General features: G+C 41.5%; 1 protein-coding gene across 5 annotated transcripts in view; it reads left to right on the forward strand.

Annotated features, from left to right (window-relative positions):
* The window catches only part of epha8 (eph receptor A8), a 102,888-nt gene that overhangs the window by 22,117 nt on the left and 62,432 nt on the right, over positions 1 to 18,339 (forward strand). For all 5 annotated transcript variants that reach the window (XM_058631596.1, XM_058631591.1, XM_058631592.1 and 2 more), the window contains exon 2: positions 477 to 541. In XM_058631596.1, coding sequence (XP_058487579.1) covers positions 477 to 541 — 65 coding nt within the window. The remainder of the gene's footprint in view (positions 1 to 476; positions 542 to 18,339) is intronic.

Genomic DNA, 18,339 nt, shown 5'->3' on the forward strand with positions numbered 1-18,339 from the left:
ATTCTCTTGGGATGTAGGTTATGGCCACAGGGAGATATAGTTAGATTTTGTTGTTGATGCGGGAAATTCAGCGGCCTTGGTGGTAGGTTTGCACAGTTGAGGAAAAAAGAAACTCCGCAGCACACTTGATATTTCACCGTGACGTCCGGCTCGTTGCCGCCGAGTTTGTACTTAACGCTGCACATTTAACGGTAATGTTTTGTTTCCTGTTTTATTCCGAGTGCGGACCGCTGAGGTTTCAGCTCGGAAGGTGAACACGGTCAAGGGGAAACCATGCACTGTGGCACCTGCCTCAGCGTTGCCCACCTCATCAGTCACACCTGTCAGACAGATGAACCCGTATGTGTGTATGTGTGTATGACTCTGTCAAGTGCCAGAGCCCACAGAGAATGGTTAGGAAGGAAAGGATGTGTGGGAGTTGGACGGTAAAAAAAAAGTTCACGACTAACTTCTGCTGTTTTTCCGTATCTCCACAGTCAATCTTCTGGACACCACAACAATCTCAGGAGACTGGGGATGGCTGACGTATCCGTCACATGGGGTAAGGTTTGAAAGTATGACACAAGTAAAATACCCAAAAAGGAATTGGCCAATGAACTAGAGATACCAAATCAACATCTATCCAACATCAGTTCATCCTCATTGTGAAATCCCAACTGTGCAAAATTCCTCCACAAAAGCAACACCAGCTTTTCCGGTTGTTATGATTATTATTCCATGTGAAGCAATGTCAGAACGTGATGCTCCAGTTTAGGTGGAAACCTACATGCGATTAGTGGCACCGCTGTCAACGATACAGGCTAATCATATGTCAGTCGCAGCCAGAAACATGCAACTACATGCAATCCTCACCCAATTCCAGCATTAGCTTCGACCCCACGTACTGGCAGCAAGGTGCATATCACAGAGGGGAGCTTACAGGCTTTCCAGGGGGTGGCAGATGAGAGGAGGGATGGAGGGAAGAAAGAGAGAGATGAAAGAGGGAGAGTGAGGTGACGGCGCGGGCACCGCGTCGCTACATTATCATATTGTAATGCCACCCGATGATGCCTGGGGTGATGAATTAGGACTCCAGCCGCGATCTTTATAGCGGTGAGATGCCACCGCCATCCCTGACTCCCCCAGCTGTCATTGCAGTGGTAGAAACATTTAACTCACCTCCAGCCCACACAACAGAAGGTGAGGTGATTGAACGGCCGCCAGCAGGAACAGATGGATTGTCTTTCAAGTCCCAGAGAAAAGGGGTGAAAGAATTGGATTAGAGTTTTGAGCAAAATGACTCCTCCGATTGTGAAATCAGCGTGAGAGGTGAATCTGCTCCATCCTGACGGAGCCGTGTTACAGCATCTAGATAACATACACTCAGCCTGTGGTGCCTCGTGTAATTGGTTGACTATGGCAGAAATATTCATTCATGCCTTCACTGGCTGTGTGCTTATATATCCTATGCTACAGTAAGCTGTATGTATTGTGCAGGCAATGGTTCACGTGAACTCTTAAGGCATGCACATGTGTCGGCCATGGTGTCAGGAAAAAAACTGGCGTGCACTATCTATATATTGAATTACTTGAAAGGGCTTTTTTTGCAAGTTAAGTGGCAGGGTCACCTTCAGGTGGACACCTTGACTCATTTTCTCCAATGATCACTTGGCTCGGTTACTTGCTGTGTTTAGTGCTGCGTTCAAGTAAAGCCTGTGAAATATAGCACATCGCTGAACTCTGAGCTTTTCACAAAACGAAAGGTTAATAAATCATGAATGTGAAGAACAGCAACCACAATGAACGACAGCACTCAAATGCAACGCTCAGACTTTGCTCGGTGTACTTGTACGTAATATTCGTTTCCCAACATCTTACAAAGCTGAATGTTGCATGCTGCCAACATTCAAAAACAGTATACGGTGCTTAATTATTATGCTTACTTAAAAGTGCTACATTACTGGTAACACACAGAATCAAGATTATATATCGGGGCCATTGACAGTTACAGTGCGTGTTTTGACATTCATTTGTGTATGTGTGTGTATAAGAGAGAGACAGATAGACAGACGGAGACAGAAGAAGCTTGGCTGGCTTGCTGGGTTTAAGTCACAGCAGTGAAGAGGCTGCTCTCCTCCAAGGTTTGATTTACTTAAAGAACTAAGTGCCACTGTAGACTGAGTATGTTCTGAGCTCGACATTGAGGCATTCACAACCATTATTCAGCAAAGCTATCAGAGCAGCAGCAGCAGCAACAGCCGCCGCCGCAGGACTTATAAGCCCCTGCTTCTCCACATTTTAAGCCATATTTAAACCAGGAAACTACCAAAGTCTGATGGTTTGAACACCCATGTTTGCACTGCTTTAGACATATTCTCCAGAATATGTGGACTTAATCTTCAAATAAAACCTTTCATTAAAAAGAAACTACAAGTAATGGTGTGTACAGGGCTCTAAAATAGCGACCCATTTGGTTGCAGACAAAAAAATCTTTAGAGTGCGAATTAGGATTGGTGGGATAAATCAATATTTTGAAGTATCGCGATATTTTTTGTTCGCTTTTGAAGCACCAAGTATAAATTCTTTTTAACCATACATTTTTTTTAACTGATGTTCCAAATGAACATTAAACCTTTTTTGGATTGGCATAAAAAATCAATGAACATTTCAGTCCATTCGATGGTGTCAAGTGCTCCCTGCATACTACAACATAGTATTTTGCAATATCATGATAATATCGTTTTGTGGTGTATCTGGTGATTCCCACACCCAGTGTTAATTATTTCTTTGGTCCCACTGGTGCACCAAACATTTCCAGAGTTTCCCCTACATTGATAAAAGTGTGCCGACAAAATCAACACCGTTGGTCACAAATTGATTCTTTTTTTTCCCCAATGCGATTTACACAACGTAACGTTCTGTTCATTCATCTCCTTAAAACACCCCGTCTGCCCCTGTGCTGCTGCTGTATACACACAAATGCTCAAATCCTCAGTCCTTGGTTATCCGGGAACATATTTTAATAATAATTCAGTTATTATACTATCACACATTATTGTTTTATATTGCTCTAATATGCTGAAGTGTTTTAAAATGTATGCGGAAACCTGCTAGTAGAGTTTTTTTTTTCCACTTGGGAGAACAGTGTGATGAAGTTTTAGTTGTTAGTTCTGTGTGACAGAACAAATTGTTCCGTGTCTACATTTTTTTATTTTGATGTTAAAAAATGTATCGTTGCTGCATACAGACACATTTTTTACTGATCCCCTCCGGGCAGCAAGTGAACAATGAACAGTGACCTATCAATTTTAATGCCTTGTGAGTATCATATTAAGATAGACGTGACAAGACAGACTTTTGTTTATAATGTGAGCGATATGAAATTCAGCTGAGTATAATGTGTCAAGTCTGTCGAGTGTGTGCGTGTGTGTGTGTGTGTGTATGAGGAAAAACAGTGCTGACCTTGTGGGTTCTTTTGATGAATGCATATTTTGACAATTCCTAACTGTGTCACACTCTCGCTTTACACAAACCAATTCACACACACAGCACGTATCCATATAAGGTTATATTCTTTTTGCCATCCTGACAATTTACTGTGTTCAGAAAGTGCCATGCTAGCAGCATCAATTTTTCAGCTGCCCTCTACTCCGGGCAGGAGCAGCTCTTTGATGGACTTATGTCGAGCAATTGCAGCTGCTGTGGAGGGACAAGGTTTGTGCCACCGCACAGTTACTGTAAGTCACAAACAGCCTTTATCATTTGATGCTGACATAGACGGGTGTGTGTGTCGCCAGGCCGTGTTTGATTCACGTTCGGATTCAGTAATATCACGCCAAATTTAGTGGTCCACCCACTTGATGGAGACAGGCTCTGCTACCCACATGTCACCATGAGCAAGTAAGTGAGGCAAAGGTGATAGAGAGGCTGCCCACAGGGAATACAAGTAGCATAAGTGTTACGTTGACATTGGGGGAAGACGGATTAAAAAAAGTGCTTTTTTTTTTAAATGTATACTCATTTTCAGATAGAGGGACTCATTTCCACCAGGGATGTGTGTCTGTGAGTCACTGGGGCTGACGTGATACACATCTTGATGCCATTGCCAGTAATCTCCATTACACATATGCACACAGCACTCCAGGCTAAGCACTGGTGTGCCTAACTTTTTCAGCACAAAATTTCAACGTGCACAGATTTAAGGGTTGTCCTTTTTTTGTCATATCCCATATACATTCGCATTCATGTAAATGACTGTAAACAAGAAGAAAGTGTCGGTAAATATTTGTCTTCATTAGAAGCTCAAACATAGTGTGTATACACACACACACACACAGGTACTGTTTTTCAGTGGTTATATAGTGAAAATAGAGTGGCAAACAAACACGCAACAAACTAAATTAAATGCGAGACAAATGTTATTCCTAACTCACTCTTTTGAAAATATGAAACTATTATACTATATAATGACTACTACCATACTATACTACGATGTATTCGGTGCATTGCACAGACTCACACACACACTCTCTCATGCCGGGATCAGACTACACAATATTTTTCTCTAAAACGATGGTCACCATGGTCAGATAATCAGTCACAGTGCCACGGATTCTTGCCGTGTGTTGTTCGGGGGGGGACTGGCAACTCAAGGATTGGCAACCCTGACCAATCATTGTTCACAACACTGCGCAAGTTCATAGGTCATGAGGGAGGGCGGGGCGAGGAGTTGTCAGTCATTACTCACTGAGTTGCTGAAGTGCCTTCGCTATTCCTCGTGCTAGTCCCTTGAGGAGACGTCAAAGAGGCAGAGGTTCTGTTAGTGAAGCTCAATGAGGCGTTCTTCGGTGTCACTGTTCCACCTCACAGCAGCAGCATCCCTCTTTATCCTCGCCATGTTTATGTCTGTATATTTTATGCCGTGTTATCCTATTGGTCAACGTCCGTGAGCACATCGTAGGAGATGTCAGACGAGGTAGGAAAATGGAAACAATTCTAACATGGTCACCAAATGATGCTTTGGAAGTCAACAAGGCAACTTCACTTCAGTTCTTCTGGAGGAGACACACAATAGGGCTTCTTCACTGCTCATATTTGTTTCTCTAGTAGCAGCTCAGTAAACATATCGTTGTTGTTGGACTTCTAAAAGAGAGTCCTTTGTAGTGCAAAAGAAAAGTACAGAGCTAGGGCTACTGTTTGCTTTGTCATCTTGTGTGTTATCTGTCTCCACCTATACGCACACATTTACCAATTAAACTATTTATAAAGGCAACAGACAACCTTCAAGTCGCAGCAGTTGAAAGAAATCAGTAAGGACTCAGGCACGATTGCTATTGTGTCTTAATAAAAACCTTGTTTGAAAAAAACCCATGTCACAGGAATACACATTTTCATTGTGTGCAGTAGTGGTGTTTTTCAGGGCAGGAATTCTTATTACAGCACAACTCTTGCTCCTGCTGAATCATCCGTGTATAGACACTACAGTAGTTGTGTTACTTACTGATCTTGATTTCTGATTTCTGGAGCTCCCAAGGGAGTGAATGCCAGTCTGAGGTCTACTCTCGTTGTCTATCTTTTATTTAATCGCTCTCCTCCTTCATCACTGACTTGTTTTTGTCCTTTTGGTGTGTTGTTTTTCTCAGTTCCATTTGAGATTTCTATCACAGGTCATAGAGAGAGGTGAACGCCGCTGTGTTCATTGTTTTAGTTATGAGACGGGGAACACACCTCCTTTGTACTGTAAAGCAAGTCGTGATTTCCCATCGAAGCGCTGCACAAAAGCATCTTTTCGCACTCTTACTCTGTTTCCCTCAGCCACACTCACACACACACACACACACAGTGGTAGATGGCTGTTGAACAAGACTGAACTGAGCAAAAGAGACGGAAAGTATTGAGTTGTAAGGAGGGAGACGGGTGAAGCGATGAAGAGAGGTGACGAGAGAGGAGGAAAGCCTAATTTTGTAACTGCCAGATTAAAATGTTTCGGGCATTTTACGTGAGTTTGTGTGTGTGCGTGTGTGTGTGGGTGGGTTGGTGGGTGAGGTCTTTATTAGCAGCCTGACCTCTCCCTCTGTGTGAGGTTCGTTTAGATGACATCATGACGGATCACGTCTTCGACTCAAGGGGCTTCTTTCCATCCAATTTATTCAGGCAATGGTTAGCACCGTAGGCTGTCCCAGGAGCATCTTTCTCTGTTTTTCTCTCTCTTACTCTGTCTCCCTCAACCACACACACACACACACACACAATCTCTCTCCATCCCTCTCCGAGCTTGTCAGATGGGGCAGGAAGACTTCATTATCCTCCAGTCCGATCTGTGTTGGCCATGACAGGTTCATCCACCGGCCACCCCAAAATCGATATAGCTGACAGTAGCGTGTGTGTGTGTGTGTGTGTGTGATGATTAACATGTTCTGTGGAAGCCATGATGTGGCTGAGCAAGTGATGAGCTGAGGTGTCAAAACCTCACAGTCTGTAGCCTTTACTAACTATGTCTGCAACTCCTTGTTACTTCTCATACTGTCTCACACCCTCATGCACATATACATGCATACACTTAGATTCTTTTTTTCTGCATATTGCTGTTGGCACCGTCTGACAGTGCCTTCCACCGCATGTTGTTAGAGATCATTTGTGTCTGATGGGTGAACTGGCCACAATCTAGGTGATACAACACAGGTGTTATATTGTGGAAGAGCGGATTTCCATTTTATTCTAGAGTAGTCTATGGTGATACTCCAGTCTTGTGGATTGACAGAACATCTGACCCTCTGTCGCCTGCAGCTGTGATATTTAATGATTACTAAAGCAGGTTTTTATTCATCTGGGCGCTTTGAACTGGAATGGCGTGGTTTAAAAGCCGATTCTCTGAACTTCATGTAGACATATTACAAGTTTCTTTTGTGTGTTTTCACAGCAACTAGGTACAGCAAGTACATACTCGTATAACTCGACGGGAGGGACAGCTCTAATCTGTCTGAACCACCTCTGCCACGTTGTGGGTTTCATAAATATCCAATCATAATAAATCTCACTGGAGATGAGACACTTGTTGCTGTTAACCTCCCGATGAGGACAGAGCAGTGGCATTCTGTCATTTCAGTCTTTTACAACCTATAACCGGTAATAATGGTGGTAAAAAAAAAATAGCAGCTGACTGTTATAAGGTTGACAGAGTTTTCCTTCACCTATATTAATTCAAGCCAGTGGGATGACACAATTGCGAACCATTTACTTTAGAGGGGGAAAGTTGCGTGTAACTCTGTGATCACATAAAAATATAATAAAGAGGTCTTCAGCTAACTTCACCTGGGGCTAGAACATTCTCTTCAGTAAATTAGATAAAAGAAGACAGAGGTCACCTCCTCCAGCATTCACGTGCAGCAGAGTGTAAAACCTCAGGGAGAAACCAATACCACATGGAAAAGGGAGAATGTGACATAATAATTTGACTCAATATAAAATACGCATCACTGCATATTCTAAAAAAAAAGAAGGTAATATACTGTAGAACAGTGTCTCAAAGACAAAGTAGTCGTCAAAGTATTAAGCAATTAAATAAAGAATTATCAGTCAGGGTGTGAAGTGAGGAAAACTGGAAACTACTGAAGCAACACTGAATAATAAAACAGCCTGTGTTTAAAAGCATGTACGAGATATTATTGAATGTGTTCGTGTTTAAGATTGAAAAGTTTGACATCTAGGAATACGAATAAGCAAATGTTTCATTTGAGTTGGAATGATGAGGATGTCCTTGGACAATTAAACGAGAACCCGTGCTTTTCACAATCATAACACTGTAAGAATTCAAATCATCAAGTCGTCAATCAAGACGTCCTGTCACACTGCTGCAGAGGAATATTGTCGCTATCGCCTTTACTTCATCAAATATTTATTAGTTTATGTTTTTGTTTTTGTTCGTATATGACAGCTGAGTGGATCTGCCACACGTCGTTATCGTCCTGTTATTATTAAAAGGAAATAAACTCATCCAGTTGTATTAGTTCACCGAAAAGTGAAACTGATTTTTGGAACAATATGAAGTTTTAAACATCAAAAACAATATAATATGAATATGAAATAACATATTCTTACTTACACATAGTTTTCAAAGCCGTTTTTCTGAGTGAGGATGCCAACAATGTTGTTGTCCACAACGCTGTGGGCTCTTTCTGCTGCCATCAGCAACACCATCCCCCAGCTCTGATGACACACTTTATTAAAAACACATCTTCAGCTCCTCTTTGAACTTTTGAACCTCTGTTGCTTTCTCAATGACGGCCCCGCCACGGTGTAATTGGCCGCACAAGCTCCCGTGAGACGGCGGCATGGCCGACGCAGCACAGATACTGCTGTTGATGGTGGAGCCAACGCACCTCTGCAGCTGCTCTTCAGAAGCCTCTCACTTTCTAAACACGCCAGGTGGAGTTGTCCTGCAGGTGCTCCATCACCAGAGGGTCTCAGTGTTGCACCTGTAAGAGCCACAATGTGTGTGTGTTTGTGTATGTGTGTTGAATCTGAAAGATCTTGTGCCAAAGTGTCCCCAAAGGATGCTGAGGTCTGCATAATCCAGGTTTCCTGTACAGTCCTCAGCATGTGAGAGAGTTGAGGCAGACAGACGGACAGACAGACAGACCAACTCAGCCTCATCTGGGTTTTGACAGACAGCCCCATTTTGCTGTCAGGCCCAGCAGTGGTAATCTGTTTGGAATTAGATGATCTGAAATGGGTATCAAGTGAGGATCCGTCTCCCTTCCCTGTAGCGTCTTTGAGCAAACCTGTGGATTTTTGTACATGGACTGGTCTCACCAGCACTTGACTAAAAAGAGTGAGCAGTGTTCCTTTTGTGAACTACACTGTCACTCATGGAACAGCAGATGGAACACATGTGGTGCATTTCCTTGAGACTGCAATGTTCCAGGATAAACAAAGGGATCAGTCAGAGCATACTGAGACAGTAAATAATCAAAAATATCCTTTCAGGAAATCCTTGCTACTCAGGAGCCATCTTGTTAATCCTCTGAGAAGCCATTTGGGACAAGTAACTTTCAAACCAGAGCTGTTTGGTCTGCTTTAAACGGACCAGCGTTTGTTTCTCCGGATAGTCCACTTCTTTTGGGCAGGTGTGAAAGCTCGTGCGAACTCTGTTGCGGACCAAACCAGCAAACTCCGGTCCTCCCTGAAAACGTGGGTCTTGGTTCGCTTGCAGGTGAACCCTGGTGAGGTTCACTTACAGTGGGACATGTAAACAGACTATGAAAAGAACGGACACCAAAGTAAGAACTGAAACTCCTAGACTGTATACATTTGCTGTTGCTCCATTGATCGCTGAGCCGGGTTGTGCTCTTCCTCATGCTGTTATTTCTTCCCGGTCAGTACTCGTTTCGGGCCACCCTAAACGACAAGGTGTTGTAACTGCGTGACGTTGTCCAGACAATTTGTTCCACTTACAAAAGTGCACTGTGAACGTGAACCGAACCAAATGAAGGGGTGGAATTTTTCGGCATTCCCTGCCCAATTGAATGAGTACCCCGGACTATCCTGGTGTGAATGCACGCTAAGACAAGGCTGCTATGAAAGGGGAGAGAGCCATAACTTGACTTCCAATGATGGCTGGCACATTACAAGCAACAAACGATAGAATCCTCAATCAGTCAGAATTTGAATCTGATTAATCTGATTAAAACGTTTAAAATGAAAATGTATTTGTTGCTATAGTTGCTATACTCAAATGTGTAACAACACAAGTGGTAGATACATGTCCTGGCTCAGCTGGTTTAAAGCAGATGGTCGGCTTCTGAGAGGAGGGGGGCCAGTTACACGCCATCATTATTGGCATTAAAGATTTTTGCCTCTGAATGACCTTATTTAACACCAAGCCATTTCACAGGGTTCAGCATCAATTTGCATGACATAATAAAAAGCATTTTTTTTAATGTGTCATGATCTTGGAACATAAAGTGAAAAGCATCTCTTTTGTGCCATTTAAATGCCAGCAATGACATAGATCCACAGACACGTGTGTATATATATATATATATATAGATGTGTATATATATACATCTATATATAGAGAGAGAGAGAGAGAGAGAGCACGAGAGAGAGAGAGAGAGAGAAAACTATTATTAACGTATTTCTACACCTGTACTTTACTTACAACTGAGTCATTACCTTAAATAAGGGGAAGAATAGTGAGCGAGGGATGAAGAGAACAACATATGGCTCTCGCCTTCAATCCTGTTAAAGCCCCAAGGCATTCCCAACAGATTAATGGACAATTAACCTGCAAAGACAAGGATCTGTATCACTTATGTGCATTCTTCTTTTTTGTATCACTGGCTGCATATAGTCTTAACAGGGACCATTACTTATATACACCCACAAGCGAAGATGAAATTACCTGTCCTGAAAGTAGAATACCATGGTAACTGTGATGAACTTAGCTTCTCAAATGAGTTATTTTTGTCTGAAGATAAATTATTCAACTCTGTTTTGCCTGTTTTAGTGTTTTTCCTCAGCTTCTGCCCCTGAATGAGCAGAAAGAAAACCCTTTGCCAATATTTCTCTCGCACTCTGGAGAGAAAGGCTTTAATAATAAACAGTGCACGGGGAGAAGAAACGCTTTTCCTCAGAACTGGAATCATACTTTAAGCTGGAGCATAAACTGCCACTGTGCAGCGAAAACAAAGTAGTGAGTTTAGTCTGAAATGAACTGGTTACATACTGTACCTGCTAATGTCAACTTCACACCCCAGTTTCCTTTTAAATGCTCAGCTGGTGCTCATTTTCTGCTCATGTTGAAGCGATGCAACTGTGTTTGTTCATACATCTACATAAATATGACATCTCTACTGAAGCAGGTGGATAATTAAAATAAGTAACATTTCACCAAATGTTTCAGGAGCAGCTCTGTCGGCCTGGAGCAAAGGACGACGACTTTGGACACACACTATAGAAACACTTTAAATCATCCACCACATAGTATAACATTCTAATTTACTCAAATGCCAGAAGACAAAAAACATATCTCTTTTATGTATGTCTTCATCTCTTTGATGTCATACACACACTCGCACACACACACACACACACACACACTGTCCAGTAAAAATTGCATCTCAGAATAGATGGCAATTACACATTACATCTCTCCCACTGATCCCAGACCAGTGCAATTAACACTTCTATTCCAGAAAGGTTATCGCTGTCAAAGAGCCCACACACACACACACACACACACACACGCACACGCGCACACACGCACATGCACACATGCGCACACACAGTAGCACAGTTATTAAGTTTGTTCAGCTTGTGTGGCTGATAGTATGAGAGGTGGAAAGGTGTTGGGCAGAGCATGATATTTTTACCGATATATAATATGCAGACCTGTTACTTTCCAGCCCAGCGTTAGGCCTGGAAATGCCAGCAAAGGACACACACACACACACACACACACACACACACACACACACACACACACACACACACACGGCCCATCACACCCCACAAACTCTCTTTTGATCTTCATCACACTATTCACTGGCTTGATCTTTTCTTCTTTTTTTTTTTCCTTTTGACACCCCTCCTGGTTAATAGTTATCTGTCTGCTGCTTTACTACACTTAAATGCAAGAGGGGGTTAATGGTTTATATAATCTGGTCATTATGGGCTGATGTCTGCCAGGTAATGTGTGTCATGTTAGGTTATTACAATGAAATGTGAGGATGAAAAGACACTTGAGTTTTAGTGTTATTGGGGATCACACGTCAATCAAAGGATATCCAGCTGAAGGTCCACTTACTAGCCTTAACTGAAACCTAACTTTCATACTGTCTTCATCAGATGACGATGACTGAAGTCCCTGTAGTCTTTCTTCTTCTCTACCATGTTGATGTAAAAATGTAACTTCGTATTGACCATATAAATGGCACCCACGTTCCGAGGCTTTTAACATAACCCTTTAACACCTAAGCCTCAAAATGTCCGTCTGGACTTTTTTTTTGCTTATTTTAACCGTAACAGGGCCAGAGAATGTCCTGTGAATAAGTGTTTGCCCTATTTTTCCAAAATAACTTTCAATATCTGGCAGTTATTTACAATTTACTGCATGTTAAAATAGTGGATTAACAATTAAAAATGAAGAAAAACATTTTATTTAGAAAAAAGCATTGTAGATAAACACATTTAAAAAAACAATAAACATATTTTGTTGAGTCTTTGTGTCAATGTGCAAAAACAGGCCAAAAAATGAAACTATATACAGGTGTTTTTTTCCAACTTTCTCCTCTGTGGTGACAAAGATGCTGATTGGCGGTCTCCCTGCAATGGCACGAGTGAAATTACCGTAATACCCACACATTGACTTTGACTTGCAACTTCTCAGCTTTCAGAAACTGTTGTGTCTACTGTTACTGCAGTAATGGTGCCTTGCTTTACTCTGGAACTTTTCTGGATTCATCTATATGGCACGAAATCAGCTTAAGCACCGTCATCCCCACAGGCATCTACTCCTACATCTTTTCAATAGAAAGTAATGAACAAATATTAATAACACCTGGAACTATAGGGACTTGAAAGTTGCCTGATGCCTGTTTAACTCATAAATGATAAATCATTAAACTCATAAACAAATACATCAGGGAGTAAAACATCGTTCATATATTCTACATTGTAAATACATTCTATAACATAACATTAAAAAATGTGCTGGCGTTTTAGAACATCCCTTCAAGGTTTTCAGTAAATCATTTACATAAAATTAGCAAGGTTTGAAGAAACATCCTTGATTTCTATATATAATGGCTTAACGGTGAACATCTGCTTCGTATGGACTGCATGGAAACGTACGCAAACAAACTCTTCCACCAGAGCCCTAATCAACAACAAACAACCAATCAACCAAACTCTCATATGAAAGAATCACTGCTGTGTTTATGAGGCACCACATTGCTTGTTGTCGGGTTGACTAAAATAGGTTTTCGGGGAATAAAGTCAGGCTGAAGTTGAACAGCTCAAAGGCAGTGGTTTGTGTGGATCGGATGTCTTTTCCCAGAATGACGAGGCTGGAAGTGTTTTTATTGTTTACTTTAATCAGAGGACACATCCTTGGCAGTAAACACTGTGGGCCATTTGTGCCCCATTGTTCTTTGCATCCTTTCAATTAGCACTGTCTTCTAAAAGTCAAATGTGTTAGGAAAACATTTTTTTAGAGAAACATGCAATCTGTAAGTTATTCAACCAACCACACTTCTTTATGTCATCAAAATCGGGATTTGCATGCAGGAAGCAAATGTCGGTACACCACCTACATCTTTTTGAACAGAAAAATCGATAATACCATGATTTTGGATTATGACACATACCCCATCCCTACCACCATTATAGGGTGTAGGGGGCTCTGGATAGAGGGGGTAGTCCCTTGGTTGCTCTCTGCTGCACTCACCACTGGGCCTCGTCCATCCTCCAAACTCTCACGTGTTGGCTCCAAGCGCCACACCCTGGCACTTCAGCAGGCGGGCTAAACCATGTGAGGGGACAATGGCAAAGATAGTCTGTAATAAAACCTATAACCCAACAGCCTCCCTGTCTACGTCCCAGTTGGGCCATGGTAGTCAAGCCTTAAACATTTCTCATTGAAGGCTTGGAGAAGCCTTCAATGCACATCGGACTCCACCTTAAACAAGCACTATGCACATGGCCTAAACATCCACACTCATGGCTATAACTGCAGCCAGAGTTGACTACCCCATTAGTCTTCGTCAGCGAAGAATAGCCAAGAAGAAGAAGACCACCCAGTCCTATATTTGTACTTTTGTTCCCTTCCAAAAATCTTGTCTAACAGCTTTTTAGATATTCACATGCAGAGTGGAGGTTACCTCTCACCTGAATGTTTTACCTCCTTATTTAAATGTTACCTCCTGATGTGAACACATGTGACACAGATAATCTCTGGGGGTGTTCTAATGTTCTAAAGTTTGCTGGACCGCCAGTGGACCGGAGCTCATGTCTGAATATAGCTGTATAGTTTGAGGCATTTTCATTGAAGTTCTAGAACCATGAAACCGGAGCATCATTTCTAACAGACAAGGTTGACTAACCTCTGTATGCATGTCTTTTTGTTTCATTCATTTCACATTCTCCTTAGTATTATTATATTATTAAATAGTTTTACTATACTATTGACTTTGCTTTAAAATGTCCAAGGCACACTTGCCCAGTTCAAAAATGCAAATGTAGAAAATTATAGAAGACGTGGAGGAAAATAAATGATCGTCATCCACAGTCAAGTTATTTATGTTCCATCATTTTTATTTCATTTTGACAAATCCAGTCAAAATAAGCGAAATTTTGGAGAGAGCGCAGACAGTTTAAAGAGTAATAGATACAATTTATTATTCGTGTTTACAGCAGTGATTTATTTTGGTCCATTGTTCATTATTAATGACAGTAAGAAGCTTCAGCAGAAGGAGATAAATAGACTATAAATATCAGCATTGAACCATTCATTCATTCAGAGTAACTTGTGGGTAATTTTTTCCGTCAACTTATCTTTTTATTTATTTATTTTCCTTGTAAGAAAAAGAAAAGTGATATATATATTTATATAATTCTGTGTTTTTGTGGTTCAGAAGCTAAACAAGCAAATCTTATTAGAAATGCTAAGTTGAGCAGGAAATAATTTCCATCAGAATCTGTGTGTTTATAACTGCAGCTGCCTTCAGTTTCCTCTGAAACAACAATGATGAATAGAGCTTTAAACAGGCGACTCCTCTTCTATTGTCCCTCATACCAGTGCCACATAATTACCTCTTTTCAACCAGTTTTCTCTCTGTATTCGTAATCAATCTTTCATTCTCTCTTTCATCTTTCTGGCATCCAGTCTCTTTCATATCATACATTATGAATAGACTGATATTGATTTCATGCTACAGGGCGTCAGACGCTTTATGAAAATGGACCCGGAGATTTAGACACCAGCTTAAGAAGCGACCGCAATTTTATTCCGCTCAACAACAGCTGCTCTGATCTTAAGGCAGCTTCAGACCACAACTTCATTGTCTAAGTGGGGGAATGCTAAGCGTGGTTTGAACAAAACAAGGGAGATTAAAGACAGAAAGGATTGTGAAGAAATCACGGAATGGGGATCAGAGTCATCGAGTGAGCTATTGGGTGTGTGACCCCTGAAGGTCAAGATCAGAAACACAATTAGCGGTAAACGAGAGAAGAAACTATGATTTTATGGCTTCTCTGTTTTGTCTTCTGTGATGATGAAAGTGATGCGATCAGTCATCATTGGTTCATTGAGCTTGTCCTCCGCTCATCCATCGCAAATTGTTCCTACGTTTTATTCCTCCATTTACTGTATCACCCCGGGTTTTTTTCAAAACACATGACATGAGTTACATAATATATGCAACTCATGTAGTGTCAGTCGTGAGCGTCTGGTAATTGTCTCTGGTTCAGTGGTGTATGCTTGACCAGGGCACGTGCAGGTAGGCCGGTAGCAGCAGTTCCGGCTTGAATAGAATTTCAACAAAAACTTTTTCAGAAAAAAAAAAAGGATTACCTTTAATAGACAGTTCTTATACGGACTGGCGTGTACCACCAATACAGCATATTGTGTATATTTGTATTTGCACCGTGTGCACACAATATTGTGTTTGCTCTTATCTGCCACGTTTGATTTCCTCTGATGAGGGATCTGATGAGTTGACAGGCAGGAAACAGATGTTCAATTTACTGCCAATTAACTGTCTCATTGTCACTCTCTGCCTGACACACGCACACACACATGCATTACATTGTTAGACGTGACTCTAGGAAGCACGGCATTTCTGTTGTTGTCATGATGGAAAACTCTTATCACGCTCTCAGAAGATAAACGAACCACGCTGAATCTTTCTGACTTTTCTTCTTCTCCCCGTCTGTCTGCTGAGGACAGACAAAAAAATACTTCCATTATTCTCAACAGCTCAACAGCAACCAATCTGGTCGAATCTCATCCCCTTATATGTGCTGTACGGCTGCCAAACATGTGGCCTAAGACTTTTGCACGGTACTGTGTATATATAGTGGGGGGTTGAGTCATGACAAGACAGGAATAATGAGGGCGCTAGAGAGGTTATACACCCCACTAATTAGACGAGGTCTTCACAAGTTCAAGGACAGTTTCAATTTAACTGATAAAGACGGGAAGATGAAGACGGGAAGGAAGGGTGAGACTTCCTACATCTTAATTATCCCAATGATTTTCGGGGTAGTGGCGCCTCGAGTGGGTTGAGTGTGTGTGTGTGTGAATGTGTGCGAGTTGGGGCTCACGAGAGGACTTGGAGAAGCTTCCATGGAAAGCCCAGTTGTCTTATCCAGGGCAGAGTTCAGCTGGGAGTGGCACAAAGCTTCCTGGGGTCGACACTTTCTCTTTCAATTACTCTGCCACTTGTGTAAGGATCCTCAGCTCAGCAGGATCATGGGTAACACTGGGGTTAAGCACACAGGCATACAAATTGACTCGTTCTTGTAATACTTGCAAAATAATCAGTTCTGTATATTGTTGAAGGTTGAATTTTATTGTGACCATGATTCAAAGGAGCATAAGATGAATACAAATGATTCTCAATACCCAGCAGTATTCCTCAATATAGCTCATCCGAAAGAGAGCTCCTTTACTCCTGGTATAGCAGCAGGAAGCCATATTCCCTGAATGACTCACAATGTCTGTTTACATCTGTTGAGATTATTTGTATTATCATTATTATTATTATTATTATTATTATTAATATTAATAATGTTGTTGTCCATGAAATAATTGTCATTTTCTCTTCCTGCAACAGAAACAGCTTCATAGAAACACAACAACTTTAGGTGTTAGTCATTTATTGGCACGGATGAAATGTGGTTTAATAACATTAGTAATAATAATAATTAGAAGCATCTTTTAAGACACCCAGGATACTTTAAATACAGCATTTAATACCAGTAATACAAATAATTAAAAGAATACGATCAATAACACAGTACAAACAATTCACACGGTGGGTTGTGGTTGTCAGAGTAATGCACTGATGGTATGTAGGGGGTGGAGAAGGACTGAGAGGTATGGAAGTGCCAGGTTGTGTTTATTATGAAGTGATCATGGGAATGAAACCTGAATTTAGAATATTTTGAAGTCTGTTTAAGTTGTGCGAGGATGCACCGAAGACAAGGGAATTGCAAAAGTCCAGGTGGGATGCAATGAAAGCTTGTGTTTAGGTTTCAGTAACAGAGTGGGAGAGAGAGGGTCAGAATCAGGCAGAATTTTTCAGATGGGAGAAAGCTGTTTTGGTAATACATATACAACGTGGGTGCTGTAACTGAGGTTTACTTTCGTGACGGAGGACGTTATGAAATAAGGGATGGGGAGATTTTAGTGAGAGATTTTGTGGAGTGTGGCATGGGGAGACAACGGTGATGGCTCTGTATTGGTTCTGATTGAGGTAGTTGCTGGTCATCCATGTGTTGATGTTGGTTAAACAGGCTGTGAGGTTGTGTGGGGTAAGGTGTCAGAGGGCTTGGGATGGATGTAGAGCTTGTTTATTGATGTGCAGAATTGGAAATTGAGGCCATGGTTGCTTATGATCCTGACCAAGTGGATGGATGTAGATGATGACCTAGAATCTAACCTTGAGGGACACCATCAAGAGGCCGTGGGGGGGGGGTATACTGAGGTAACCAGAGTAAGCAGCAATGAGCCGGTCATTTTTGACTATTGTAAGTACAGTTTTGGTTCTGTGGTTTGCCCTGAACCCATGATTGAAACTCCCCCTAGAGTTTATTGTAGGTCAAATGATTTTGGAGCTCGTTGGTGACAATTTTTATGTGGTTTTCTATGTGGTTTTCGCTTGGGCAGGCACTTGGTGTAGTTGCTGGTGACTTTTGTCTGACTTTTGTCCAAAAGAAAGCGACCGCTTCTTTCTTTTTGTCCAAGAAATCAGGCCATAGGTGTGAGTGTGAGAGTTGTTTGTCTCTATTATGTTGGCCCTATGCGATTGCCCTCAGTCATCTAGGATTGGCTCCAGCTCCCCTTGTGACCCTCTTGTGGAGGATGAAATGGTAGGAAATGGATGGATTGATTGTTAGCATGGAGTTATTCATTAATAATGCCAACACACCATAAAAGTTATGTCGACTATAACTTTTATGAGGTCAAACTACATAATAGAATATTAGCTATGGAGAAAAAGCTGTACAATTGTACTGAAAGTGTAGGAGGCTGTGATTAATAAAAGAACTGTGATGGCTTTATTGGTCTGATTTTTATGTTCGTGTCCTCATGCAGGATGAGGTCACCATTAAGGACGTGCTTGAATCTAAAATAAA

The sequence above is a fragment of the Solea solea genome, chromosome 6 (assembly GCF_958295425.1).
Source record: "Solea solea chromosome 6, fSolSol10.1, whole genome shotgun sequence".
Taxonomy (NCBI): Eukaryota; Metazoa; Chordata; class Actinopteri; order Pleuronectiformes; family Soleidae; genus Solea; species Solea solea.